Source organism: Trachurus japonicus, chromosome 22 (genome assembly GCF_045865225.1).
Source record: "Trachurus japonicus isolate A0001 chromosome 22, Traja_1.0".
In the NCBI taxonomy this organism is placed as follows: domain Eukaryota; kingdom Metazoa; phylum Chordata; class Actinopteri; order Carangiformes; family Carangidae; genus Trachurus; species Trachurus japonicus.
Genome location: NC_140928.1, coordinates 12077269 through 12105018, shown reverse-complemented (window position 1 = coordinate 12105018; position 27750 = coordinate 12077269). Strand labels below are relative to the sequence as shown.

At 41.5% G+C, this 27750-nt stretch overlaps 2 protein-coding genes across 3 annotated transcripts in view; both read right to left on the bottom strand.

The window, feature by feature from the left end:
* Nucleotides 1–850: 850 nt before the first annotated feature.
* On the bottom strand, nucleotides 851–6030 carry LOC146963619 (pituitary tumor-transforming gene 1 protein-interacting protein-like). Its single transcript, XM_085767802.1, has 7 exons — nucleotides 5769–6030; nucleotides 4813–4865; nucleotides 4383–4491; nucleotides 3750–3852; nucleotides 3071–3136; nucleotides 2089–2135; nucleotides 851–1542 (listed from the first exon to the last, which is right to left on the bottom strand). The coding sequence occupies exons 1-7, from the start codon at nucleotides 5863–5865 to the stop codon at nucleotides 1505–1507; spliced, it is 513 nt and encodes a 170-aa protein (XP_085623928.1). The 5' UTR covers nucleotides 5866–6030; the 3' UTR covers nucleotides 851–1504.
* A 2458-nt stretch (nucleotides 6031–8488) lies between these two features.
* myo10l1 (myosin X, like 1) overlaps nucleotides 8489–27750 on the bottom strand; it is a 53938-nt gene continuing 34676 nt past the window's right edge. Inside the window, exons 5-42 of one of the 2 annotated variants that reach the window (XM_085766933.1) lie at nucleotides 26693–26827; nucleotides 26080–26204; nucleotides 25940–25953; nucleotides 25729–25813; nucleotides 25313–25419; nucleotides 24748–24877; nucleotides 24537–24655; nucleotides 24287–24433; nucleotides 24077–24177; nucleotides 23399–23465; nucleotides 22938–23030; nucleotides 22745–22813; nucleotides 22583–22665; nucleotides 21985–22087; nucleotides 21287–21367; nucleotides 21072–21196; nucleotides 20813–20930; nucleotides 20613–20719; nucleotides 19257–20517; nucleotides 18967–19090; nucleotides 18216–18354; nucleotides 16975–17079; nucleotides 16776–16871; nucleotides 16568–16661; nucleotides 16204–16259; nucleotides 15639–15781; nucleotides 15278–15472; nucleotides 14927–15084; nucleotides 14724–14844; nucleotides 14259–14407; nucleotides 13396–13544; nucleotides 13099–13306; nucleotides 12772–12908; nucleotides 12464–12587; nucleotides 11779–12129; nucleotides 11474–11650; nucleotides 11180–11371; nucleotides 8489–10289 (exon numbers count right to left, since the gene is read on the bottom strand). In XM_085766933.1, the coding sequence (XP_085623059.1) occupies nucleotides 10185–10289; nucleotides 11180–11371; nucleotides 11474–11650; nucleotides 11779–12129; nucleotides 12464–12587; nucleotides 12772–12908; nucleotides 13099–13306; nucleotides 13396–13544; nucleotides 14259–14407; nucleotides 14724–14844; nucleotides 14927–15084; nucleotides 15278–15472; nucleotides 15639–15781; nucleotides 16204–16259; nucleotides 16568–16661; nucleotides 16776–16871; nucleotides 16975–17079; nucleotides 18216–18354; nucleotides 18967–19090; nucleotides 19257–20517; nucleotides 20613–20719; nucleotides 20813–20930; nucleotides 21072–21196; nucleotides 21287–21367; nucleotides 21985–22087; nucleotides 22583–22665; nucleotides 22745–22813; nucleotides 22938–23030; nucleotides 23399–23465; nucleotides 24077–24177; nucleotides 24287–24433; nucleotides 24537–24655; nucleotides 24748–24877; nucleotides 25313–25419; nucleotides 25729–25813; nucleotides 25940–25953; nucleotides 26080–26204; nucleotides 26693–26827 (5893 nt within the window). In that variant the 3' untranslated portion in view covers nucleotides 8489–10184. Of the gene's footprint in view, nucleotides 10290–11179; nucleotides 11372–11473; nucleotides 11651–11778; nucleotides 12130–12463; nucleotides 12588–12771; nucleotides 12909–13098; nucleotides 13307–13395; nucleotides 13545–14258; nucleotides 14408–14723; nucleotides 14845–14926; nucleotides 15085–15277; nucleotides 15473–15638; nucleotides 15782–16203; nucleotides 16260–16567; nucleotides 16662–16775; nucleotides 16872–16974; nucleotides 17080–18215; nucleotides 18355–18966; nucleotides 19091–19208; nucleotides 20518–20612; nucleotides 20720–20812; nucleotides 20931–21071; nucleotides 21197–21286; nucleotides 21368–21984; nucleotides 22088–22582; nucleotides 22666–22744; nucleotides 22814–22937; nucleotides 23031–23398; nucleotides 23466–24076; nucleotides 24178–24286; nucleotides 24434–24536; nucleotides 24656–24747; nucleotides 24878–25312; nucleotides 25420–25728; nucleotides 25865–25939; nucleotides 25954–26079; nucleotides 26205–26692; nucleotides 26828–27750 lie in introns of those variants that run through there. The other variant, XM_085766932.1, reaches the window with a different exon arrangement.

Sequence of the window (27750 nt, the reverse complement as noted above, 5' to 3'; positions counted from 1 at the left end):
TGGATAATCTAAAGAAAACCAGAACAAGTATATAAAAACAAAACTTTTAATGTTGTCCTAAAAAGTAATTTTAATCAAACATTATAACTAGGCAAGGCAAGGCAAGGCAAGGCATCTTTATTTATATAGCGCATTTCATACCAAGGCAACTCAATGTGCTTTACATAAAGACAAAACATTAAAAAAAGAAGAAGCATAAAACAGAATAAAAACAAACAAAACACTAAAAACAGAGTTAAAAGCAAGAGCAAATAAAAGTAAAAGAAAAGAAAATAGATACAGTTTTAAGTTCTTAAAAGAGCTCAGCTATAAGCATGTGAAAAGAGAAATGTTTTTAATCTAGGCAATCTAGGCTGTTTGGATTCAAACACTGGTTTGAATGGTATTCAGAAACTGTGTTGCAAATGTTAAAATACGTCCAGATCTGAAATCATATCATTGTTTTTGTTTTTTTAAGGTAAATGGAATTCAACTACTAATCAATGTAATATGTAATTGTGTGCTAGCTCAGCTGTAGAACATGTTCACATCAGTAATTTAATTCATAAATGTCAAATATTGTACAAAACCATCACTGCCTTGATAATTTTTATTGCTGTAATTTCTTATAATTTAGAAATTAGCCCAAACATCTACAGTGGGAAAAGTTCACCTTTGACCTTTGTTCTGAAGAAACCTGCAGGTTATTCTTGTCTCTATTAGGCTAATCCATAATGATCCCTAAATCTAGTTTTCTTTTTTTAATTTAAACCAACTTAATATACATCGCCACTGGCAGAATGTCAGTGTGAGGCCTTTGTGTCCTGTATAATTTGTATAATAGATTGAATTACATTTCAACACACACAAATTAAGTTAATCAATTCTTTATTCATTTATTGTGCAAGGATAAAGATTTCAGTTTGATGCGGAAGAATGACCATGATCTAATTATTATATGTTACAAAAAACAGAACATTTCAAGTAGCTCTACATTTCAGAATAATTAGTCATTTTGATACAAGAAAAGAGAAAATTTACACCAAGTACAAAAATAGGTCATTTCTATGTCTCAGCAGCAACTCAGAGCAGATTTACAGATGCAACAGATTTATTAGGCAAAACAAAATAACTCTTCAGCTCACAAAGAGTAGTCTTTCCCCACTGTAAAAATATACTCAGTCTGATAAATAGCACAAATAGACTGATGCTATAGGAGCCACATGATAGACCACTATAGTCTTGGGGAACACTGCTGCTACATGGGTCTAACCTTTGGTCACAGCCTCTTGGATCATTACAGTGAACATCACATTACTGTTCATTGGCTGAATGACACTAGAGGCTGTTGATACAAAACTACTGTCACTATTCCAACATTTATTAACAATTTACATTAATTTTCACTTCACGTCTTCACTAACAACCCACAAGACGGTCTGTCATTGTTGCTCTGACTGTGAACAATAAGAGTTCCAGGAAAAACAGAGGGTTCATGGTGCAAAATGTCCATTCACTGGTGCTCTCATGCAAACTTGGAGTATGGGTTTTGCCCACTAAGACCTGGAAAAATATAAAATAAACATTGATGTTATGCACTGGTTTAAAGAAATTGTATGGTTTTGGTTAATAAAAGTGTTGTGTTTTGTTCCAAGAGGTAGATTATTTAGTTTTTTTATTCACAATAAAAAAATACTTTGCTAATTTTCATTTAATAAAACACAAACATTTCACTGAAAATTGTTACCCAATTCTTTTTCCATTGTCTCATATCGCCTGAGGTCTCAACATGTGAGGTTCTGGTGCTGGTAGGCAGCTTTTGTTACTCTCAGGAGAAACAGGCTAGCTCTTTCCATCCATTTCCAGTCTTTGTGCTAAGCTAAGCTAACCTGCTTCTGGCAGTATAATATGACATAAGTGCATTTCCTGAACTGTTGAACTATCCCTGTAATAATTTCTATCATATGTAAAATCTCAATCTCATTATTTCTTACAAAAGTCACATTTCCACAATTAGCTTTATTTTAAAGGACCAGAAAAACATGTATCCGTACCAATGTGTAGAGATAGGAATTAAGAGACAAAGTGTCAGCAAATGTGAGCGCTCACCATATTTCTTCCTGATTTCGTCGTGTCTCTGTTTCATTTCTGTCCTCCTGTAAAGACAAAACATTTTCTAATGAGCGGCACATTCGGGACATTTTTCTACACACTAAAACACTCCCCAAAGTCATGAGGCAACAAACCAGTCTGGGCTGATAACAGAATGACGTGTGCATTTTTCTCTTATTGGTATTGCTTTTGTGTTATACTCTGAAGGAAACTGATATGAATCGTGACGAACAATGCAGCAGGGACAGCTGGTATGTCCAGAACACTGTGGACTGTAAACCATCAACATAACACAGACAGTGAGAGGCAACCTGAAAGCAGGAAGACTCTGCAATTATATAATACATCCCCAAAATGTGCACAAGTGAATTTTTGATGGCTGACAGTTTTCCACTGGTAAATGGAGTTTACCAGTTGTTGTGCTACAAACAGGCTGGAGGCCTTGTATAAGTAGTAATACAATTCAGGTAAAACAGGACATAGCCTACACATCAGGGCAAAACAGCATCAGTGAGGAAGTTTTTTGTTCAAGCTGTGGACGAACCTGTAGCTTCTGAAAATCGAGATGTGTTAGTGAGGACAAGGTGGTGACAAGGGTAAATGATCAAACTGCATTGTTTCACTGATAGCTTTACTCAACAGCACAAGGCCACAGTGTTGGAGAATTAAGTCCAGATTTAGCCTGATAAGAGGACTGAATTGGTCTTTGTTTCAATCCTTAATTCATGATTAGCAAGATGTTCAATTGACTGAAAAAACTGGATCCAGCGATCCAAACGTCTACAAACAGGCTTGTCCAGTGTAAGACTCAATGCAAATTCAGATCAACCTTGTGGAAATGCACACTGTCTCTTGAGACACACCTTTAAGCACTGAAAGGTTCCTGGTAAATTATAGATATATTAAATACAATAACCAGAATCACAGCCTTAAAATAGTGTATCAGTCAGTGTTGCGTGCACAGAACAATGCTCCTCACCTTTCCTCCTGCTTGGTTTTTGTCTTATTGGCTTGTCTCTCCATCTTGGCCTCAAACCTTTTGGATCTGATGCACAAACAACACAAGACCCAAGTTAGATTGTGATTAGTTAGGTCATGGGAAAGTGCATGGTATGTGTGTGTGTCACATCACTTTGCAATGTATTTAGCTACAGACTGACACATGGTTGACTGACAAAGGCAGTCTTCTTGTAGTGAGATCTTCTCCTGGACTCAACCATTAACCATTATTTTTTAACTTTAAAGTTAAAAGTTGGTATTTATATTAATAGCTGTTTTTAAAATAAATATATATTGTTACTCTATGGTTACCAAACATGTGTATGGTATTTTGTGCATGTATCAGTTAGGCTATAATGAAAATAAGCCAGGAAATTACACTCTGTAACAGAAAGGTTACAGTAAATAGTCCTTAAGCAACAGAAGATATGAAGTAATGTTGGAACCTTTTCCTGAACTTAAACATCATTGTGTAAGTACCTTATAAGCATAGATGCCAATAAAGAGCAGAAACAATTCTACTTGGATGAAAGTAGATATGAAATTAATGTAGATCTTCTTAAAATGTCTTTACATGTAACCAGGAAGAGGTGAGAGTGTTTCATCACAGCGTTCCTGTTTGGTCGGACAAGGTTAACCACAGCTCACTTCACACTTACCCAAAGTTCTCACACTTGCAGCAGCAGAACAAGCAGATGAAGAAGGCGATGATGATGATTCCACCGACCACTGCCAAGGTGATAATCAGCGCCTGGAAGTTCACTACAGACAGAGACAGAAATACAGAGTTAGGAAGGATTACACTGTCTTAGAGCTGCAGAAATGGAGCTCTGTTTTGGCCAAATGGTGAAAGCTACGCCAAAAAATATAAAAACATTTGAGAAGCCAGAAAGAGCAATTCATTAGTTTGGAATAACATGAAATAGTTTTTATTTTAATAAAAATATGAATAGTCAAAAACTAGATTTTCTGTTTCATAACATATTATATTGATTTTTTAAGATGAACATAAACAGATAGATTGAACTTGATTAATAATGAAAATAATAGTTACTGGAAACCCTACACCAGAGGAAGAAATGTAGCTGAGAAACTCACTAAACCTGACATTTGGTTGATCATATGTTTCTCCTTCAGTAATTGATGTTCAATCAGAGTGCATAGGAGTCATGGAGTCAGTGCGTTGACATAGGTATTTTATTTAATACAACATACCATTATATTTATCTTGCCTTGAGTTTGCAGGAAAGATGCTCATTATAAGTTATCTAATTGTGTGTGTGTGGTCTTACTCCAGCAGAGTCCCCAGCGTGCATCATTGAGAGGGCAGAGTGCGTGGGGTGGAAGGATGGTCCTGACTGGATACGTTACACAGCTCTTAGTTGTGATACACCACAAACACTGTATTTAAAAAAAAACACACAAACACACAATGATCCATTAATTATTTGAGCAAACATTGAATCCTGAGCTATTTATCTGTCTATCTCTGAAACAATGTGGAGCAAGAACATGGCGGAGGAGGGTGTGGATGGGGGACAGATCAGTTACTCCTCAAACCAGTCGAACAGGTGTGGAGGTGGAAGTGGAGGAGGAGCCAGTGGCTATAGCTCCTCCACCTGGGACACTTCTTTTTCCATCATGTGCACTCAAACACACACTCACAAACAATTAAAACCAACCCCAGCAGCAACAAAAGACTTTCTCACAGGACGGACTTACCGTCACATTGCTCAGACATTCCTCGCAGCTTGTCCCGTTTTTCGCCTCACACCCTGTTAGATCAAAATAAAGGAAAATAGGAGTCAACATGAGGTGAACACACATTTTACCTTGAAAGGAAAAGTACAAGTGACTTAAACAAAAGGGAGATTGGCTAAAGGAGCAGATTAAATGAGGCCCTCAGGTCTGAGCTCACTGTGGTTTTTGTAACTAGTGCTAATCCTCTGGGCACATTTTCCATGGAGACAGGAGCCCAATAAACACACACAGGCTTCAGCCCGGTCACATTATCATCAGCAGACTACGTGGGACAAAGCCTGGGTTTGTCGCTGTATTGTGTATCTGTTAGATTGAGATGTAAACAAACTAGGTTTCATTCTTGTGTGGTGGGTTTGTTTACTTCTGCTGGTCCTCTAAGTTCCTGAGGGCTGTTGAGAGAGAACTGAAAAGAGACGTGTTGTTCCTGCTGAGAGGTTTCAACAATACAAAGAGATGTGAAACCAACAGAGACAGTGATATTACTAATATGACTGTGGATCTTGCTTTGAAGGTTTGTTCTATGAGATCAAACTAGAGTTGTTGTTGTTTTTTAGCCAAAAACTGTCCACAATGTTCTGTGCCAGAAAAAACAAAGGAAGTAAAGTTCAATAAAGTTGTTCTGCTGCTGTTTGATGTCCTATTTTGGTTCCTATTAGTTAACAGAAATTATTAGGACACAAGATAAGGTAAAAACAATACTGTCTAAATTAGAAAAAAAAAAGTCATCCAGTGATTTAAAAAAAAAAAATGCTCTAAAAAAATCTCAATGGTGAAAGTTTTTTTTTTTTTTTCGCTTTTCTACATAAGATTAAAGTCAAGTCATGAAGTTATAAAGCGTTTCAATAAATATCAGAAAACACTCTCATCTGCCATTATTTCCTCAGTTACCACAGAGCCATTGATTCCCACTCGTATACCTTTTGCAGGTGCGGAAGTCTGGGCGAAAACTGTCGCCAAACCGAAGACGAGTAGGAGAGCGGGGAGTAAAATCCGCAAATCCATCATCCCCCCCATTCGCAGATTATTCCACAAGGTGTTTTTTTTCTCCACAGATTTTGGCTTCTACGTCCGAGAAGAGATTCCTGAAACACGGCGGTGGAGGAAAGAAGGAAACGTTTCGACGGTGAAGAGAAGTGGAGCCGTGAAGTTGCCGAGAAGGAACAGGACGCAAAGAATCCTGACGCACTCGTTACGCACCAAGCACGAGAGGAGGGGAAGGTGCGCGCGTGCGTCTGCGCGTGTTTTTCCTGTGAGTAGTGAAGAGCGAAGGAAATGCTACTTAGAAAACCACTTTTTTATGGTAACATTGTACTTTTTTACTACACTATTTTCTATCGAGCAGCTTTGATAAGTGCTTAATTTATAGACACACAAAATACATGATGACGTCAGTGTTTATCTAAGATTTGAAGGCATCAGAGACATCCAAGGCCCTGCATGTCTACACAGGTGTTTAGCCTACAGTTAACTTGTTTATTACTGCAGGTTTCTTTGTTGCTTTTGCTGCTATTTCTCCTCCTTCTCCAACAGCTGATAATCACATTGTTACAGTGGTAGGCTACTGCACTGCAGCCTTTTTCTGTTGTAAAAGGTGTACATAAAGGTGTTTGAGCTGAGTAGTTTAGTCCAGTATCTCAGCTTGGGGTCCAGGTGGCTCCTTCAAAAACTCACAAGCTCAGACTTTTGGACACTACAGTGATATTTGAGCCAAAACAAAACCTAATATAAGATCATCAAAGAAGTTTAGAAATGAACAGTCTCCTTGGTAAAGCTTGCAAGTTAGTTCAGCTAGAAAACTCAAGCTGCATTGCTTTACTCATGTGACAAGACTCACTCAATATCAATTTGGCACGCTATTTATAGGCCTACTGCAACATTTTCCCATCTTCCTTTTTGCCTGTCAGTGATCTCCTACATCAGAGCTAAAAAGATTACATGTACATTTTAAATGGAAATTAAAATTAAATGAAAATAAATACCTCTAATTGTGAGAAAAATGTATTCTCCTCCGCTGCTTGTATCGGTCCATTAAAATAAATTCACACACAAAACGTTAAATAGAGGACAATTTCCAATAATTTATTAAAGCATAATTTTGTAAAGCCAGTTACAAATAAAAAAGAACAACACACATATCTCTCTCTTTCTCTTTTTTTTTTAAACAAGCACAACGTTTTTAATATGTAATGATGATAATAAGCATAACATAAGAAGGGGCCCCACTCTGGCCGCCTGCGGCTGATAACAGGACCCTTTGTGATGAAGTTGCCCTTGAAGACTGATTTGTGATCAGATACTTTAAACTTCAGTTTATTGTTTTCTTCAGCAAACACACCGATCACAGTCCATCAATCACGGGGCAACTTCTTCCTACTCAGTGTAATATCAGTGACAGACAGGACCATAGAAGTAGAATAATTAGAACAGGCAGCTCGAGGTTCCTTATTAATTATGGCTTATAAACTTGACTCTCTACTAGTTTTGTACTCATTTTAGCCAAAACTAAAATAACCAAAAGTTTAAAGTGGAACCTCTTCATTAGTTCTGCTTATTCTACCTCTACAGGCAGGATCCCAGTGGGTTGTGTGTATGTAGTCAGGGCCATAGCCACATTAAAAACACTGAGGTCATGCACTTACAGTGAGGGGAGCTCATTCAAAGACTGGAAATTTGGCGGATAACTTATTATTTTTAACTTTCAGGTCAAATAAATGAACAATTCAGCATTATTATTATCATCATTATGAGGTACAGACCATAAAACACCTTTGATTGAAAGCAGATTTTAGAAGCAGACCACATCTGGAATTAAAATGTGTGGATCATCAACTGACCAACAGACAAGATATGAGATAACCAAACTGGTATTTAAAATATTTGTGGATCAGGTTAGAAGCTGAGGGTCTAAAACTCATGACCTCAGGATTTCTAAAATCCTGGCTAGGCCCTGAATGCAGCACTCCAGATAAACAACAGACAATTTCACCGTCAGGAACATAATTTAAACTGAAACATCTGGTGTTGAAAGGCAGCAAATTATAACCATCCTCAGGGCAAAGACTGGAATTGTTATTGATATAGTTCAGAAACTTTATCTGTGTTGTGATACTGGACAGTTTTTTTTCTCTCTTTTTTACATGTTATTCAAATATTCCCTCTGGACATCTGATAGAGAAGAACACCGTCTTTGTCCTCTAGAGGTGTTATACATGAGGGGATGCTGCCGTGGACCTGCAGTGCCACATTGTCAGGTGATGTTGACAGAGCAGTTACTTCTATTTCAGTCCAAAAACACACACACACATACACACAAAGCAGTGATAACTGTCGGCATTCCCAGTGCACAGCTAAACCACTTCCGAGCCCATTTCCTCACAGTGTCTTACCTGATCCTTCTTCTCTGAGACTGTAAAAATCTGTCTTATTTTCTATACAATATCCTCCCCAAACACACTTTGCAATACATACAATACATTAGGAAATAAATAACCCCCACCCCTCCCCTGAGATCCCATGCTTTTTCCCTTTAATTCACAACCACAACATCGTTCTCTGCAAAGGTTAGTCATGTAAATAAATCTTATTTCCAAGGAATACACTCAGTAAAATTACACTTTTCCCATTTCCCGTTTCTTTTCCAACCATTTGGATTACACCAATAACATACATACACACACGCACGCACACACACACACACAGCAGCATTCCCAACACAGCACTTTAGGGTGGTTAAGATAGCAGGGGGCATACAGTAATATGAGTAGTATCGGTAATAAAAGTCACATAATCATAAACAGGTTGGAAACACAGACAAACTGGAGCTTTTATGTGTTACTGTTTTCAGTCACTGATCTCCTCCGTAACAGAAAAGGTGAGACTAGCATGAGCAGACACAGATATACAATATTTTATGGCTCCGGTTGATGCTCTTTAGTGCGAGTCCCACAGATGACAACGATGATAAATTTGTCAAAACACTGTGAAAACATGGCCGTCGCAACAGTCAGTCTCATTACAGTCTGTGTTTCTGCTGATTGGTTCTCTGTGAGTCAAATTAATGGCACAGCCAGTGAACGATGTACAGGGTTGGCATCATTTTCAGACATACAGTGGTCATCATCACCACCACTCACTTTCATGTATTTGTACACAAGAGGTGTTCACATTTCATTTAGTATGGCATCTATATACTGTACAGTGCAGCGACCACCGAAAATTCAATAATAACTCTTATATTGTGTGATATACAGTACAAAACGATACATGTTCATTCAGTTTGTTTACATGTATGTGAATATACAGTAAATTTATGCAGTGTGTATTACATGTAGACGTAGATAGGGAAACATTTTGTCTCATACTATTGTGGTTGATATTGTTCTCTTTACAGAGCCACTCGAGGCTGTTGACCATGCACAGACTCTTTCTGTCAGGTTAAACGTGACCAAAGAGCCTACCAAGCAAAACCCCCTACTCTTCTTCCTTCTCAAGAATATCTATTTGATATTGTTCAGAAATAGTTAAAGCCACTTCCTTTGGCTGCGGTGTCTTCTTGTGGCCACACGGTGGCACTGACGAGTGAGCAAGTGAACACTAATGTCGGGCACAGAGCTTATTTTGCCTTTTGTGGCCCTGAAGAAGAGGAATAATCATGGAGTCCTTTTTCTCAGTCACGAACGAATGCAAATCTAGCTGATGTTACAGATAAAAGACAGAGAGAGAGAGAACAACAGAGAGAAAGCAAGCAAGAACAAGAATTCAGCATCGTAACGTAATACCAACAGCAAATAAAGATACAGCAGGAGTGAGGACACGTGAAGAGAAAGAGAGAGACTCTGAACTTGGAGGAGTGAGAAAGAAATTGAACTGAGAGAGTGTGGCTTTCTTCTGTCTGGCAGTGCATTGGAGGGGAACGGGGGGGGGCCACCTGGGACAGACGGGGCGGCTGAGTTGTGCTTGTACATTACTGAGATCTGTTTGTCCGGAGAGGAAAGCGGAGAGAAGTTGTGGAGTTGTGCTTGAACATCTACATGCAGGACTACGACCGGAGGATTATGTATTTGAAAGTACCGTCCCAAAACATAGGTTGTTTTCTTTGTCATGCTCATTTTTAAATAGACCCCAGGGCCAGTTGCAGAGTATGCAGTTTGGCTTCTGTGTCCACTCTTCCCCCATTTTGCTTTCAGCGCTCATCATCCACCACTCTTGATTCAGCCTCGAGGATTAGCTGGTTGCTGCGACTGACTCCATCAACACCAACCAACCAATGCAGCAGGGCCGAGGCGTTGTGCTGCCCCCGGACGAACCAAAGGCTCTGACTGGTTGTTGGACGATCACCTGGCCCAGGAACTGGTGACACTGGTCACTGACATGATGCTGCAGCGTTTCTTCACCATCATATTGATGTAAGCCCTCATGATCTTGGTGATCTCTCCAACCTAAAGAGGAACCAACATCAATCAATTTGCACATCGCACGCCATGTTTACATGTGCAGTTTTTCTACAATCTGATTATACATGGACACAAAATAGAAATTGATCCAATTAAAACTTGTGTGTACATGCATCAAGCAGTTAATCAGAATAAATTCACTGTGACATGCACAGTGTAGTTGTGCTGGTCCAATTTGTTGAAAACAGTACACAATATGACCCAATGGACCTATATCGTGTGCTGCAAACGTTAACTGTTGTTTCTGGTTTTCTCTTTAATTAAACTGCAAGCACAGCAGTTTATACTTCTCCTGCATCTATGTGAGGGGGTCGGCTACAGCAGGACCCTCGCATAACAGCAACGGTTCATTGAAAAAAAACAAAACAAAAAAAAAACGAACAGTAGCCAGTGGATGAAGGTCAAAAACAGAGACTACTTTGATCAGATTAACTGTTTACATGGATCTTGATCCGAAAATGGACCGGCATAAACCACCCATCTTGATCGGAGAAAAGCTTCTTTCCGAATGAGCCTGTTCAGATTAAAATTTTCCAATCAACGCTTTTATTCCTATTTTGTTCCGATTATTTGTGTCCATGTAAACATGGCTTGTGTTACTGTGGGGAGAACCAAAACAGGACAGCGAGATTGTATGTGAAGAGTTGGACGAATGACATGAAATTTTGACATTCATGGTCCCCAGAGGATAAATCCCCTCTGACTTTGTTGCCTCACAAATGTTTCAAATTCAATCAATTTTGATCATAGTCACATTTACTAGGTAATATTTTGAGCTAAAATGTAGAAAAAAGTTATATAGATGAAAGAAAAATGAAATATCACATGAAAGAAGAAAGTAAATAAAAGGTAAATAATAAATGATGAGCCCTTACCAACGGAGTCTCAAAGAACATCTCCCTCTCTTCCACGATGATCTTGTAGGTGCAGGGCTGCGAAGCCCCAAAGAAGGTGATGTGTTCGTACTGGAAGGTCTCCAGAGGTTTGGGTTCACCTCGTTTATACACAGACACGTTGTCAGCGCTGACACTGAGCCACAGGTCATGAGGGAACCCACCCTCTTTACACTGAAGAGACACCAGAGAAGGGGAAGGTCAGGGTCAGATTTCAAAAGACAATATTTTACAGCCTATTGCACCATCGCTCCTCTCTTCTCCTTCTCGTCTCACCTCCACGTCAAACAGAGTAGATCCGTATCCAGGCCACTCCTTGATGATGCTCATGTATTTAAGCATGGCCTGGTGCTGGGGCATTCCCTGCAGCCGGGTCCATTTCTCCAGCACGCTGGTCCTTGTGGCGGAGGTCTCCTCTTTCACCCACATCTCCAACATCTGCTCTTCCTCCACCTGAGACAACAGGAAGTCAGGCGGTCGTCGGGGAGATATTGGATAGTCAAAGAAACAAGACATTAGAATAAACAGCAAAATATTGTTTTGATTTTAAGAATAGAAATGCAAGGTGAATTCAAAGTAACCTTCTGTTTCTTCAGTGAACCAGTCTTGAAGCTCCTCCTCAGGGTCCCGTCCAGGAAGCTGGGGGTCTTTCGTTTCTCCGTCCCCGCAGCAACGCTGCTCTGTAGGGCGGCCAAGCCCTTCGCTTCAGCCACAGCTCCTCCGCCGACTCCAGCGCCACCTGCAGCCCCTACGCCCGGCTTGGTGGAGTGGAGGATGCGATTGCGGAGACGTCCGATCGGATAAACGGTTCCCAGGCTCCACCCAGCACGGCCTGCCCCATCACCATGGAGATACTGGAGACGTAAAGCAGCCAGGTGCTGCAAAGTCTCCTCAGAGGCCGGGAAGTGACCACTTATCAGAGACTCATGGGCCTGAGAGAGAAAGAGAGCGCAACACATTTTCCACCTTCAGCTAATGGATTTAATGACATTATAATTACATACAGTATTCTGTGCAACTTACTAAAACATTTTTTCTTAGAACTACAGAATAATCAATGATTTATCTCAATCTTAATCAGTTTTCTGATTTATTATCTATTTCGATTTATAAAAACAATATAGATTTCAGAAATCCTTCAAAAGTACATGGTGCAGTTGTCTTTTATCAGAGGGAAGTAATAATTACTGCAAAACTGAGAATGAGATCATCATTCTCAGTTTTGCAGTAATTATTACCTATTCTCAATGTTGGAGTAAATCTCACCTGTTCAAACATGAAAGCAAACTCCACTCCCTCTTTAGGCATGCTCTCCACGTCCAAGAAGCAGTACAGTTTGAAGTAGAGCTTCCACTCTCCTTCCTCCTCCTCTTCTTCACTACCTGCCAGTCTGGAAAACACACACAGAGCAGGATCAAGTAGAACCTCCAGGCCCATAAACATGAACCAAAACAGCAAAACTGACCAGCTGAAGCATCTCTAAATCAGAATTCATTATGATTTTTAACCCCACGAAACAAATTCAATCTGTGCTAGTACAGTGTTTATAGATTAAGAATAATTAAATTAGATACCTTTCAAATTTGGCTAAAACATCTGCCACAATCACTCTGCTCTCCAAGGCTCGGTCTGTGCAGGCGTTGTGTTCAAACAGTGAAAACAGGTTCTTGCTTTCCTCCATGGCCAAACCTCTGATCAGTTTCTCCACAACCTGCAGCAGCAACGTCAAAATACACATCAGTTTTCACTCTGAAATGTGACAGTTTGGTCTCGAACTGGATCTTAAGTTTACATGACGGATAAAAATACAGAGGAAAATGTACAAATAAGGCCTTGGTATTAACCCTCACATGTGTTTGTGTGATACGATAGTGTCTGTGTGTGTGTTTTCTGATGGTTACCTCTCCAGCTGTGGTGTGAGAATTGATGGAGATCTTGCAGGAGCCTCCTCCGTGGCAGTAAACGGTGGTGCTCATCTCCTGTCTCACCAGCAGGGCGGCGATTTCCTCCTGAGAGGGAACAAACTCACGAGTCTTGGTCTTCTTCAGGGATTCCCCGATGAAAGCAGCGTAGCGCTCGATATCCGTGCCCGGATAGCGCTCACGTACCCTAAAATCACATCACACACATACACATTCATTCTATGAATGACGTCTCCAATACAGCAGTGTCCAAACCACATGCAAACACACACTGACCTCTTGAGGTGAAAGCGGAGGTATCGCAGGATGGCTCGACTGGGCAGGAACGTGCAGCTCATGCAGGTGAGCAGGTGCCAGTGCGCCCGATTGGCTGGGCTGTTAGGTTGAGGCACATGATTGGTCTGCTTGATCACCTGACAATAAACCTGAAAAACAGAAATATGGAGGAGAATTGAGAAATCTGAAAATAAAACACTAGAATATTTGAAAGGAAAAATACTGCCTGCAGATCAAAGATACATGTTATGGATACTTTTACTGATTGCTAAGAAAATTATAACTGTTAACTGTTAACCACCGACCATAAATCAGTGGGTAGGTACAGAGACTGAAAAGGGTCTACTCAATGGAGCGAATGACTACAAGTCTACAACTTGTAGTCAGATGAAAATGGACTCTTTTGAACAAAGGTGGAACTGTATTACTCTCTATTTGGAGGACTAATGGAGGAATATGGGTTATTATAAGACTGTCGTGTATCTCTAGGATTGATATTGTACTGCTGTTACTCCCTTTGGTGCAAATATCTATTCTCCGTGCGATTTCTCTTTATGGTATTTTTACGCCATTTTATTTACTTGTATTTCAATTCATAGGGTCCTATGTCAGTGAATGTTTTGTTTTGTTTTGTGGAAAAATGAAAAATAAAAAGTTAAAAAAATAAAAAATACTGCCTGCAATACTGGTAATACTTAACATAATACTAAACAATATAGCCTACGGTTAGTTCTACAGTTTCAATTTTAGTATGAGTTGTTTTTTTTTAACTTTTATTTCTTTGGCTCTGCTGTCAAAATAAAACCTATTTTCTGTTGAGACTAGAGAAAAAAAAAGTAAGTTTAGTTTTTCAAATCCAGTACCTCATCCCTGAGAGGGCGCAGGTCCTGGCAGGTCTGCAGGATGCCCTGAATGATGGGCACCGTGTCTGCCAGAGTCTCCATCTCCTGCAGAGAGTTGAACACTCGCACCGCCTCATCCTGCAGGCTGGCATAACCCTGCTGCCTTTGCACTGCATGGAGAAAGACAAAGAGAGAGAAGAGTGAACAAAGAGAGAGAGAGAGAAATGTCTGGTATAAAAGAGAAACATGAATTAAGAGAGCGTCACAGAAACAACAAACATAACACATCAGTAGAAGATAGAGAAATAGAAATAAGCAAAAACAACCTAAAGACCAGTCGGATCAAGTTTTAATATTTTTGTCTCTGAACACAAATGATTAATAAATTGAAAATAAACTCTGTAAACACACATCGGCCATATCAGCTGAGGGTCTGATAAAGAAGAAGACAAGTAGCAGGATGAAAAGAAGAGGATGATTACTTACGGCTGGTGACCTCTCCATACGGGAGCGGCAGCAGAGGGGAGTGCAGAGGATGCTGAGTGTATCTGAGGATGGGGTTTCTCCTGTACATCTGCTCCACTATGTCTGGGTTCACACTGTTCTCCTGAGACAGATTAAAATCAACTTAAAACTTATTTTCTGTTGGTGTTTTTCAAATGTTCTCCTACTGTGTTTGTCTGTTTTACCTTAATGTCTCTGATGAGCTGCAGAGTTGGAGTCTCTATAGGGGTCTTGCTGTCTATGACTCCCTGGATAGCAGCCGTCCACCTCATGGCCTCGTTCAGCATCTTGGTGTAGAGGCGGTAGGAGTGCTTCCTCCCGTATACTATGATGTTCCAGTAACCTGAAAAAAAAACAGGAGTCATTACTCATACTGAGAAAAAAAACCCTCCACAAAGAGGAGGTTTTACATGAGATAAATTCTCTGTAATTTAGCTGAATGACACTTGCACATGTACTCCCTCATCTTCTAAGTCTAATCCCTGATTAAACTCTGCCCTTTCCGTCTTTTTCGCCACGTCCCCCCCCATCCTCACCTGTTTCCCGGTGCACTCGTTCATCCGGCTGAATGATGGAGCAGAGGGAGTTAAGGACCAGAGTTCCCATCTTGGAGGAGTTTCGCTCTGAGCTCTTGTAGTAATCCAAGGAGTTGTGGGTCAAAACAAACCAGCGCTTCTTCAGCTTCAGGGAAGTGCTCTTAGCATTCGTCTTCATCTCCTTTTGGAGCCAACCTGGAAGAATGTAAATGAAGGATGTGAAACCAACCAACAATCCAGATTCAATACAGCTATAGTAAATTACACATTTTAAGCAGATAATTATAGATCCACAGTTAAAAAGTTATCTATAAAATTACACAAAAACTGTACATTTCTAAAAGACGAAATGAGTTCTCACCTCTGACAAGGAACTCCTGCCCGTCGATCCTTGCGTCTCCTTTGGGTTTCTGCAGCAGACTGATCCAGTGATGCATCTCCTCTGGTGTGTCACTGTTGCAGTGGATCACACGGTTGGCAGTGATGATGACGAAGGAGTTGGGCCTACAGAGGACAAGTGACACGTTTTATAAATAGAAAATGTACCATCAAATACTGAAGCATTTTATGTGTTCTGTATAAACAAGATGAGTTTCCCAGTTTAGCAAAAATAAGCCAGCAATAGGCAACAGCTCTGTGTCATGTCATCAAATCTATTATAAAAGGGTAACAAGAAGAGGCAACAACTATTACACTCCTTTTCTACAATGGATATTTTCTATGTATGCCTAGAGACCATCAAAACAGCAGCAGAGGCTCTCTATCTCTTTCTTACTTTCATTTCAATAAACAATGTTTAAGTTTTTCAATGCTCCTCAGTATTCAGCTTGAATATGAAAAAGCTGTGCAAAGAACAAAATGGTCCCAGACCTGCTACGTAAGTTAACCAACATTTCCCTTCCTTTGGTTGATCAAGTCCAACTTACCGGTCAGGGTTGTCTGATGCACAGACAGAGTCGATCAGTCCAACGTCTAAAGTTCCCTGTAGGTTGAGTGAAGAATGATTTAAAACATTAATGAAATACAGTGTGTTATTGCTTCAATGGAGACATGTTAGCAATAACAAAGAGAACTTCCTCATAACCTTTTCATTATATTTGGTTTAGATCAAACTCATTGTGCCCCCAGGAGTAAAAGCAATAAAATAAACTCCCCTTACAACGCCTCACTGCACACACATATTGTGTAGAGGTAACAGAGTTATCCCTCTGTTACCTCCACACAATATGTGTGTACAGTGAGGCGTTTAACACCAAAAAAAGTTTTGATATTATATTTTTCATGACTGACCACTGCGTTCTTTGGGTTGGCCTGTTCGTGGGACATCTCCAGCAGCTGCTCAGGAGTGCACACACGCACCTTACTGAGGACGTTAAACCACCCGCTGCACAGACAGACAGAGGTGTTGTTGTTAATCATGATACGTCGGTGTACTCAGATATATAATCAACACTAACATGTTGCAGTTTTCTACATAAAGACTTCATCTGGACCCCACCTTGCATCCTCTGGTGACTCGGCAAAAACCTGATAGGTCCTCTCATCGGTCACGATGTTCAGAGCGTTCTCCTTTTCATGATTATCCACGATTTCTCTGCACACACACACACACACACACACGATATAAATACAACTATGTCACGAAAACAAAGTGGTAGCGTGTTTGACAACGTGTGTGTGATCTTGCAGACTCTTACTTGGCAGCTCGGATGTCGATGGTTCCCTTCAGCTTCTCCTCACTGTCGTTGTCGTAGTACATCAGTTTGTTGTCCCTCAGCACGAACCAACGCATCTTCCAGTTTCTGTGGTAAAATGAGATACAATGAAAACAACAGCCAAGATAACCCACTCTAGACATTACAGATGTTTATTTTAACTTACTCTAATGATTGGGACAAATACTGGGCTCAGTTTCTCTTTGCAATACAACAAGAATTAGCTAAAATACTGTAGAATACAATCTCTATACATTAAATCTATATTAGTACAATTTAAAAACTTATACAATAATTACAATCATATTTAAAAACATCTACTTTTTAAATACATTATCATCTAACAGTGAGTAAAGCATCAGTAAAGTCACAGTACATCAGCTTGAGCAGGAAACTGTAGTTTTCCAGTTCTGCAGAGGGTTTAAAACTTTTGAGACAGACAAACACTCCAAGTACAACACTGATATGTTTAACAACTCAAGACATATTAAAGCAGAAGTAAGCGATCCGGTCGTTTTGGCTAATGCTGCGTTCCAGGCCGGCTTTTGAAACCGTAAATTACAGCTTCAAGTCACAACTTACGACTTTGTAGCGTTCCAGGCAACCCACTCGTGTTTTTCCGACCTGTTTTACCTGTGAAAGTCACTATAACGGCCACTCGTAACTTCCGACCGGTGAACTCGTACCAGATCGAACTGGTACGACTTCACAGGTCGGAAAAACACGAGTTACGAGTTGCCTTGAACGCACCATAACAGTCCTCGTCGCTACGTCACCACATTCACGGCGTTCCTTGGCTGCACACACAGCCCTGCATGCCGTTCTCTCTCCTCATTGGATAAAAACTGTAGGATACGAGAAATGTTTTCTCCTCGGCTCAGAGCAGAGCAGAGTGACTGACAGACCCGTGTTTCGGTCCAAACACTCTATGTAAGTGATTGCTGTCGGAAGATATAACTATTTAAGACTTATATTAACACAAATATATCACTTACTTCTGCTTTAACTTGGTCATTCAGATATAATAAAACAACTGTTTAAGTTACTGAAAAGTGATCAAGCTGCATGCAGTTGCAGGTTAAACTGGTCCTTTCATGCAGCATGTTACCACTGTTGCATGGTACAACTGAAACTTTTCTCAACATCTGTGTGCTGGACCAACAGGGACATTCAGGCTTCATCTCATTAGCATGCAGGCTTCACTCAGTAATAACTACAACAACCTCCGGGAGAGGGTGGAGAGCCCTCCTCCTTTCTTGTAGAGCCAGCCAGACTTAAGAGACTCCTGTTTGGACCGGAACCACATGAAGGTTTCATCTTTCAGCACACACCAGCGCCTCCTCCAGGGGATCATCAGCCCAGCTGAGGAGATCATTTAAGGTAAAAATTTAGAAGGGAATAATAATGCTTTAACTCACACATGTCAAACTAAAGGCCCGGGGGCCAGATCCGGCCCGCAATACAATTTTATGTGGCCCGCGAGAAAATGTCCTATTTCTTTTATTAATGGCCCTCCGATATAGTGCTCAATCCCACAATACACTGCAACAGTTACTGTATGGTTATGACCAAGCAATAGACTGACAATGCCCTATCAGGCATGGAAGAAATGGCTTAGGAGAGAAAACTAGGCTAAGTATATGTGTTTCCTTCTATTTTACACCCTTTTCTGAAATCACAATACCGTTTTCGCCAGCTCATTCATATCTGATCTATTCTTATTTGGCTTGAAGTCATTTTTATTTTCATTCATAATATTCTTAATTTATCTTACTGAGAAGATTTACAGTTTGCTGGCTGTTCAAATTCATATATCTGATTAAAACAATGTCAGTTTTAGTCTGTTCAATAAATGTCAATACTGGTCGGCTTGTGACATACTCAGTGTTTTATATTTTGGCCCCTTGTATGATTGAGTGTAACAGCCCTGGTTTAACTTCAAAATAAGACACAGAATATACACAGTGTATTCACCCTTCATGTAGAGGTAGCCATGGAAATATGGCGGCCCGTTTCCATTGAGCAAAGTCACTCTGCCGTTTGTCACTTCTTCATCAGTGTCCATCATCCCATCGTGCTCATCATCACTGTCTGCATACTGCAATAAGACACAATAACATTCATTTACTACTACTGTATATGATGAGAGATGACAAATTGTGTTAGACCTTCAGTTCAGTTCTCTGAACATCATGTCGCTGCAGAGCTGCTCATACATATCTGCGTGCACGCGTGTGAGGATGCGTGTGAGTGTGTCTCCTCACAGAGTCAGAGCTGCCTCTGTAGGACTCGATGCTGGCGTTGGTGCAGGTCGACTTCCTCGGGTGCTCCTCGTCCGCCACGGCCGCGCTCCCGCGGTTGCTCCCGGATACCGAGCTGTCGTCGCCCGCGTTGACGGAGCCTTCCTCATCCTCCTGGTCGTAATCCGACTCCGTGTCGGCTGGCATGCTGTAGATCGGCTCCTCTCCGTCCACCAGGCTCTCCACCATGCTCACCTTCCTCTCCGGCTCCACCTTGGCCTCCTCTTTCCTCTCCCCCTCTCCTGGGGGAGGCGGAGGCGGTGGGATAGGGGGTGGAGGCGGAGGAACGGCGGAGCCTTCTCCGGGCGGAGGCAGAGGAGGAGGAAGGGGAGGAACTCCAGCGCCGGGTGCACCGTCTGTGGGCAGAGGAGGCGGAGGAGGAGGTGCAGGAGCAGGAGGCACCGTCCCCTCTGCAAAGGCCGGAGGGGGAGGAGGGAGCTGAGCCAAGATTTCCTGATCCAGAGGAGCATCCGTCTCAGTCGGAGGAGGGAAGTCAGGGAGAGGGATGCACTCCTCCTCAGCATGGAAGCCCTCGTCCACCTCTTCATCTTTGGATGCACCTCTGGAGGCGCTTTCCTTTTTCGGAGCTTTCGCCTCCGCAGCAGGTTTAGCTCCCTCTGCTCCCAGAGAAGGATCCACTCCTCCGAAGTTCAAGAGATCGATGAGCTCCGTGGCTTTGCGAGACGCCTCCTTCTTCATCCGTTTGAGCTCGGCGTCCCGGCGCAGCTGCAGCTCCTGCTTCGAGGACTCGCACAGCTGCGACACCTCGTCCTCTCTCTTCTTCTGCAAGCGCTCGATCTCTCGCTCCAACTGCAGGATCTCCTCCATCTGCCGGGTCTCCGGGTCCTTGAGGGCAGATGACATTTGCATTAGTAGGAAAATCAAAGAACGCAGAATAAGCTGCAATTCTCCCCTGGTGGGACTGTGTACATAAAAACTTGCCTCTGACGATTTGTCGTTGCTCTCTGCTCCTTCAGCCGCTTCCGTCTGCTCCCCTTCACCCGGGGCTTTCTTCTCGTCTTCCTCTTTCTTCCTCTGCTCGTCCTCCTTCTTCTTCTTCTCCTCTCTGAGCTTTCGAACGCGAGTGCGCGCCACCTGACCTCGCCTGTGCCTCTGCAGCACCAGAGCCGCTTTGCGTCGCTTCACGAATCGAGTGCGCTGGATGTGCCTGCGCAAGTGTTTCTGGAGGGCAACAACGCTGGCACGCACCCGCTTGAAGTGTTTCCTGTGGACGAAAAACAGGAACACATGTAATAAATACATTGTCACGTAGCTGCAGTGTTGTTTAAAAATGCCTAAAATTTCTGTTTCAGTTCTCACTTGGCGGAGAAAGTGAGAAGGTGAGCTCGGATTATCATAGCAGCCTGCCGTCGGACTTCATCCCTGTCTTTCTCTAAGCGATGCTCCAGAGACTCTTTCAAAAACACCTACAGGAAAAAAGGGGTGAACAGGATGGTGTGAATCACTTTGAGTAATCTAAATCATGAGCTGTTACTGGTGCAGGTGCTCCTAAATATTACCTTGGTCTTGCCTAACTGCCACTCCTTCTTGGTCTTGTCATATTTGAAGAGAAGGTCCGTACTCCTCTTCTTATCATCTCCGGTTGCTGCCACCTTTTCTTTCACAATGATCTTATATCTGGCAGGAAGAAAGGAAAGGAGAGAGTGAGACACAAGAAAAGAAAGGAAAACAAGAAGGAGTTGCACAAAAGGAAATTCATTCAAAGACACTCTCACAAAAAAGAGAAAAAAAGACAAAGACTAATTCAGATTTATATACCGAGAGAAAAAGTCTTTGAAAGTTCTGCGGACAGGGAACCCAGCACGACGGATCTTCACCGTCTCCAACATCCCAGAATACCTCAGCTGGTTCAGGACGACCTCTGGGTCAAACACATTTGGATTCTACAAGTAAAAAAAAAAGAAAGCTTTGAGATCAAAATGACACCCCGTGAGATGATATGCAGCCGTCCCGTGAGACACCAAGAGACTGACCTTTTGCATGTTGGGTTTAATGCAGCGAATGAAGAAAGGGTTGGACACGCTGAGGGTGGCCATGAGAGCATGGAGGGAGTCCTGAGGAGCCAGAGAAAGAGGAATTAATGTCACTTTGCTGCACTTTGTTTCCACAAGTCCTTCTGCATGAAGTTAAAGCAGAAGTAAGTGATATATTTGTGTTAATATAAGTCTTAAATAGTTATATCTTCCAACAGCAATCACTTACATAGAGTGTTTGGACTGAAACACGGGTCTGTCAGTCACTCTGCTCTGCTCTGAGCCGAGGAGAAAACATTTATCGTATCCTACAGTTTTTATCCAATGAGGAGAGAGAACGGCATGCAGGGCTGTGTGTGCAGCCAAGGAACGCCGTGAATGTGGCGACGTAGGGACGAGGACTGTTATGGTGCGTTCAAGGAAACTCGTATTTTTCCGACCGTGAAGTCGTACCAGTTCGATCTGGTACGAGTTCACCGGTCGGAAGTTACGAGTGGCCGTTATAGTGACTTTCACCGGTAAAACAGGTCGGAAAAACACGAGTGGGTTGCCTGAAACGCTACAAAGTCGTAAGTTGTGACTTGAAGCTGTAATTTACGATTTCAAAAGCCTGCCTGGAACGCAGCATTAGCGAAAACGACCGGACCACTTACTTCTGCTTTAAGTACCAAAGTACATGAACTGCGTCAATCACTCACCCTGAACTGGGAGCTCACGGTAGGTTTGCGTCTGGCTGTTCCCATCTTCTCCTCGTTGTTCCTGCTGCCAACCTTCTCAAACAGGTCATAGATGAAGTCCAGTCTGTGGAGCCACAGAAACATAATGGGTTACAAATGTGCATATGATGATGAGATCTGTCAGGAGAAAAGCTGATGATGACAAGCTGTGTTCAAAAATCAAAACAGAAATCCACCATAGCTTGATTTCTATCAACGGTTTGTTTGTATAAATGACATAATGTTGTTAGGAAGTGGAAGTGACATTTCAAGTTTCTGAAGGGAAAAAATGGTCCTCAGACCTGTTTGTGTCTCTTTATGTTTTGAAAGCCCATCCTACAGTGTTAGAAACACATTTCTGAGTGTTTTAAATGCATGAAAAGTTAACATTCTGGATGTGGCCTGGACAGTTTGAAACCACTGACTGAAAAGTGTAGAATAAATTTGCTCCAAAAGATGATCAACTACATAAACTTAGTATGTAATTTACATTCAAAGGGAATGAACCGATTGCTTAATAGAGTGTCTGGCTTATCACAGTCCCAATTTACTATTCATTTAGTGCATGTGAATGTCTCACCTGCTGTCCTTGAGCATGTTTAGGATGTCGTCTCTGAATGTGTCTCTGTTCTTCTCTAGGATTCCTCTAACGTCATACAAGACCTGATGGAAACACAGGTTCATTATAAACATCCCTGACTTCACATTGCAACATGAACAGTAAGTTATGTGGATAACTCACCTCCCCGGCATAATGTTTGATACCAAACTGATGATCAGCAAGTCTGGGCTTCACATAGTAAGGGTTTGTCTGCAGCAAACAAGAAAGGGGAACTCGAAACTCAAATATAATGTGATGTTTAGAAGCCTCGGAGCAGCTCAAAGATTTTGTGAATTATGCATGAAGTTCATGAACAAATGAGTAAATAACTCACAGAGTGTCTGCTGTGCAACTTCTCCAGCAGAGTGAAGTCAGTTCCTTTGGGGAATCTACTCTCTTCGTTCACCAGCGCCAACAAGCCCAGTTTCTAAGAGAGAAAGGAGGTAAAAAAAAAAAAAAAAAGCATCATGTTATTGCATCTGTTTTATCAAATCAGCACCACTTTCCAAAACATCAGTCTGATATCATTAGATCGTTTTCCAGACAGCAACTGAGGCATGCATCCAACACAGCTCTTAACTGACAGGGAAGCAGCTTTTATTTTAACCCACTTCAACCCAGCTCTGATCCAGAAAAGACTGAATTTTGGCACTGCAACATCTTTGCGTTAAAGTGGGCCAATGTTTCAACTCTTCTGGCCACATGCCCAGAGGATACAGCTACAGCTAACTCTGAATATTTCATCTCTACATGCTGTTTATAATGTCACAGGTTGTGTAATAATAATTTCATTACCTTCTCTATGAGATCAAGACACTCTGCGTTGTCCATCCAGTCAATTGCATCCCACTGAACACCCTCCCTGAGGAGAGCAAACCCAAACAATCACGCATAGGAAACCAGTGTGCAGGATTGCTGTTAAATGCATTTGACTGTACAATCTGTGCATATTCAACAAAACATCGGTTAAGCAAAAGCAAAGAGTCGACAGCCATGCTTGGCACATGAGGCCGACGCTGCTGAAAAAGATCCTCAAACAAACACACAACCTGAACGTCTCCTAGAAACGCAGTGTGGTTGCACAGTTAACTGAGAGAATCATGTTCTACTCCGACTGAACTCCTGCGCTAATTAGATACTGTCATCCAAAATGAACAAAATGTACAATTATACGCTCAAACTCGGCAGACTGGCTGAGATTTGAGCATAATTTAAACTGAAACAAGTGTCTCTTGTATAATAGCTCTGCATTTTCAATGAGTCTTCCTCATGAAATGAAGATTAACTAAATAACTAAAATTACCTTAATTGACAAATTTTCATCCACAGACAAGAACGTTATGAAAATGACCTTGCTGAATCTACATTACATTCATGTGGTGATTGAATTTGCAATGATTTTACTTGTTAATAATATATAATAATAGAATTAATATCAAGGTTTCTATAGATATACTGTATGAGTAAGTGCACCTGTTGTACTCCAGCTGCTCCAGAGAGAAGATGTGCTTGTTGAAGTACTCCTGAAGTTTCTCATTGGCGTAGTTGATATTAAACTGCTCAAAGCGGTTCACCTGGATGGAAAGATGGAAAACGTCTTATTTACAGCTCTGGATCCGGTCCACACGTAAGTCACATGAAAGATGTGCATCAGTTTACGATGAATGTTTGAAGAGATCTGACCTCAAAGTTCTCGAAGCCGAAGATGTCGAGGATCCCGATGGATTTGAAGTTTTCCTTTCCCTTGACTTTCTGATTGATCTTGAGGATGATCCAGGAGAAACACTGGGAATATAACGCCATGGCAACCGAGTCCCGGGAATCCACAGCCTGCAAGAATGAGAACGAGGCCCCGATGGGTGTGTGTGACGGAAAGAGGCAGTGATCGATCTACACCGGGTGGATAAATGTGTGCACACATGTGTACATTTACCTGCTCTATAGTGAGCGGGGAGCAGATTTCCTCTCCTCTGAGTATTATGGATCGCTGAGTCAGGACTTCAGACAGCTGGAAGGCGTCCAGGCCCAGCAGTTCACTGGCATTAGTGACCACTGCAGACACCGACAAAGATGCATTATACACTGTTGTCACTCATCATCACTTAATTTTCCTGCTCACTTTACACAAGCTACTTTTCACCGACCTTGTTTTGTGGTGATCTGTGCTCCTCCTGCAGTCATGAACTCAATGTTTCCCAGCTGTAAGACTCCTGACAGCAGCTTAAACATGTCTCTGATCTCCTCCTCTGTAAACTCTAATACTTTCAGCGCCTCCTGCACACGGAGAAGAGCAAGAAAAAACATTCATCACCACTAGATGACGAGGTGCTTGTGTGCTCGTACTTTCTCACACTCAATTGTTGGCTCAGTTACAGAGAGGATTAAAACAATATACTATATTGTATATCATTGCAGTCATATATGTTTGAGAAATCCTGACTCAAATTTCAGCTTTACAAACATAATTCATGATTTACTGTAAAACAAACAATATTCCCACGTTTTTTCTGTACGAAATCTAAAGAAGACACAAGGACATGACTCTTAACAGTTGCATTTAACATTACAGTTACTCTTTGTCCCTCTGATGCTGCACTATGTCCATAAATCTAAAGACAAAATCTAAAGCACATTTTCAACCATGCATGACTACAGTAAATAAAAAAAAACACTGGACACAGTTAAAAACAGTAATGTGGATAAACTGACCATGACGCTGTTATACAGTTCTTTGTCATTCAGGCTCTTGTCCTTCAGACATCCTGATTGGCTGAGGTAGTGGAAAGATTCAGCAGGATCCTCGAGGAAATAGAGGCCTGAGAGAGGAGATTTATAATGTCAGTGTGACAGTGGGAGGGATGCGCATTTAGATAATTAACTGACCTTTTTATGCGTAGACATAGTGAAATTATACAACCATACTTTGGTTGATTAGAAAATTATCTGTGTCGACCAGAGTTCAAATGCATTTCCTGCAGTCTCCAATAAGCCATTTTCATTTCTAAATCGTGTAAAGCTCATGTAACCGTGTTAAATCAAAGATACACAGGTTTCTGTGGGGAAATGTGATAAGTTTCTAGAGGACAAATGTCAATATTTGAAGACGTGAACAAAGCTTTTCTTACTTTTATGCTCTTTGCTAGCTCCCGCCAGCAGAGCGTAGAAGATGTGGTAGTTTCGCTCTCCTGGGTTTTGTCGCACCACACGGTTCTACAGCAAAATCAAAACAGCAAAGCCTCAATTAACATTTCGTTATGATTCATGATACAAAACAGACAAGTCAGCAAATACATTTTGAATTTGACACAAACAGGCTGCAGCCCCAGACATGTTTACCTTTTCCAGCAAATCTGAAAAACAGAGTCAAGGAAATAACAATCAAACCTGTGTATCTGCACATCATGCACCATGTACAAATAAGAATATACTGATGCAAATGATTCAAATCCACTTTTTTAGTGTAAAGATGAGGATACAGTCGATGATGCAGCCTCCCTGGATGTTGCCGCCCTCAGAGAAGTGAAGCTGGATGAACTTCCCAAATCGACTTGAGTTGTTGTTGTAAACAGTCTTTGCGTTACCAAACGCTTCCATGATCGGACTGCGAGGAAAACAAAGACCTTCAGGTAAGATTCACTGCATCTATATTTATCTGTGAATTCAGAATATACAGTAGCACATCAACCGTGTTTCAACTGTGTTTCTCCAAATGTAACACAGTTTTACTGACTTTTACTTATAGAGGAAAAATGCTTTGATTGATATGAAAACAATAAGACACATCCCGAATGGCCCAGTAGGAACGCTGCATACTTAGTTCTCCCACAGTATCTGGGCTTGCTCATGGGTACTTTGGCAGTAATCAAAGCTCACTGTGACAGCCTAAAGACTAGACTTCCAGATCTAGCATGGTTTTAAATGTCCGACCTTCAGACACTTGAATCCTGACCAAGATTTGTTTCAAACGACTTCAGACTTAATGAAGTGATGCAGATAGATAAGATTTGATCTGGTTTTCTCCTAAATCAATAGCAGAGGGAAGGTTTAGTGTGTGTCCTCCTCACTTCTCTTCCTCAGGATGTACTGTACCTGCTCTGGACGATGGCCTCCTCCACACGTGTGCTCTTCTCTGATGGAGCGGTCCCGGCTGATTTCTGGCTCATCACAGACAGGAACTGCAGCAACAGTTTAGTGCTCTCCGTCTTCCCTGCACCCGATTCACCACTGGACCATGCACGCACGCACACGCACACACACACACACACACACACACACACACACACACACACACACACACACACAGACACAGACACATACACAACCCATTTTAATTAAAAACACTGTGACCTTTTCTGACATTCCCATATCTCAAATTGGTCTGGTTTGTCTAATTGATATTGAGCTCTGATACCTTCAGTGATATTACATTAGTTCCCCGTCTCTCTCAATCACGACACCAAGAGAGAGACATAGCCTGAGTGTAATTGAAAGCACGATGAGATGTCTGACCCTCCAAACCAGATCAAACCAGTTAACAGAGCAGACCAGGAGATGTTCAACAACTTCATCTAATGGGCTTGTTTTTGAGTGCTCATTAATATTCACTACTAACAGAGACACAACCATGATTTCATCCAGATGGGAACAAAATACCTGCGCCAGTGAAGCCGAACGAATGAACACATTATGAACTCGTTTCTATACAAGTGTAAAACTGAAGTCACTCCTTCTAGTCAAATAACAGCTTGTTACGGTCAGACAAAGACATGCTAACTGTCTCCCCTGTTTACAGTCTTTATGCTGTGATAAGCTAACAGTCTCCTGGCTGTAGCTTCACACTGAATACACAGAGTTACATTCATCGAATCTCAGCAAGAAAGTGTTTAAGCATACAGTATGTCCCATAATGTTGAACCACCATTTTAAATATACATTCAGACTGCGTGCAAAGACATGAAAAATGCATGTGTAACTCGGGGTAAGTAGGACAATAAGAATAGCTGGGATTTCCAAAAATGGAAGCACCCTCTAGCCCAGTGCATTCTGGGACAGGCTGCAATCACCCGAGAGCCAAAGGACTTTTCTTTTTTTTCTTTTTCTTCTTTTTTTTTTACGATTACAGTTTTTAATTTTCATGTTTTCAAGAC

What these genes read in the sequence shown, in the direction of transcription:
- LOC146963619 (XM_085767802.1), bottom strand. Translation starts at nt 5,865, where the DNA reads ATGGGGGGGATGATGGATTTGCGGATTTTACTCCCCGCTCTCCTACTC. An exon ending in AATGTCTGAGCAATGTGACG is followed by an intron (nt 4,492 to 4,812) that starts GTAAGTCCGTCC and finishes TTTTAAATACAG; the next exon opens with TGTTTGTGGTGTATCACAAC. An exon ending in ACGCTGGGGACTCTGCTGGA is followed by an intron (nt 3,853 to 4,382) that starts GTAAGACCACAC and finishes CTCTGTCTGTAG; the next exon opens with TGAACTTCCAGGCGCTGATT.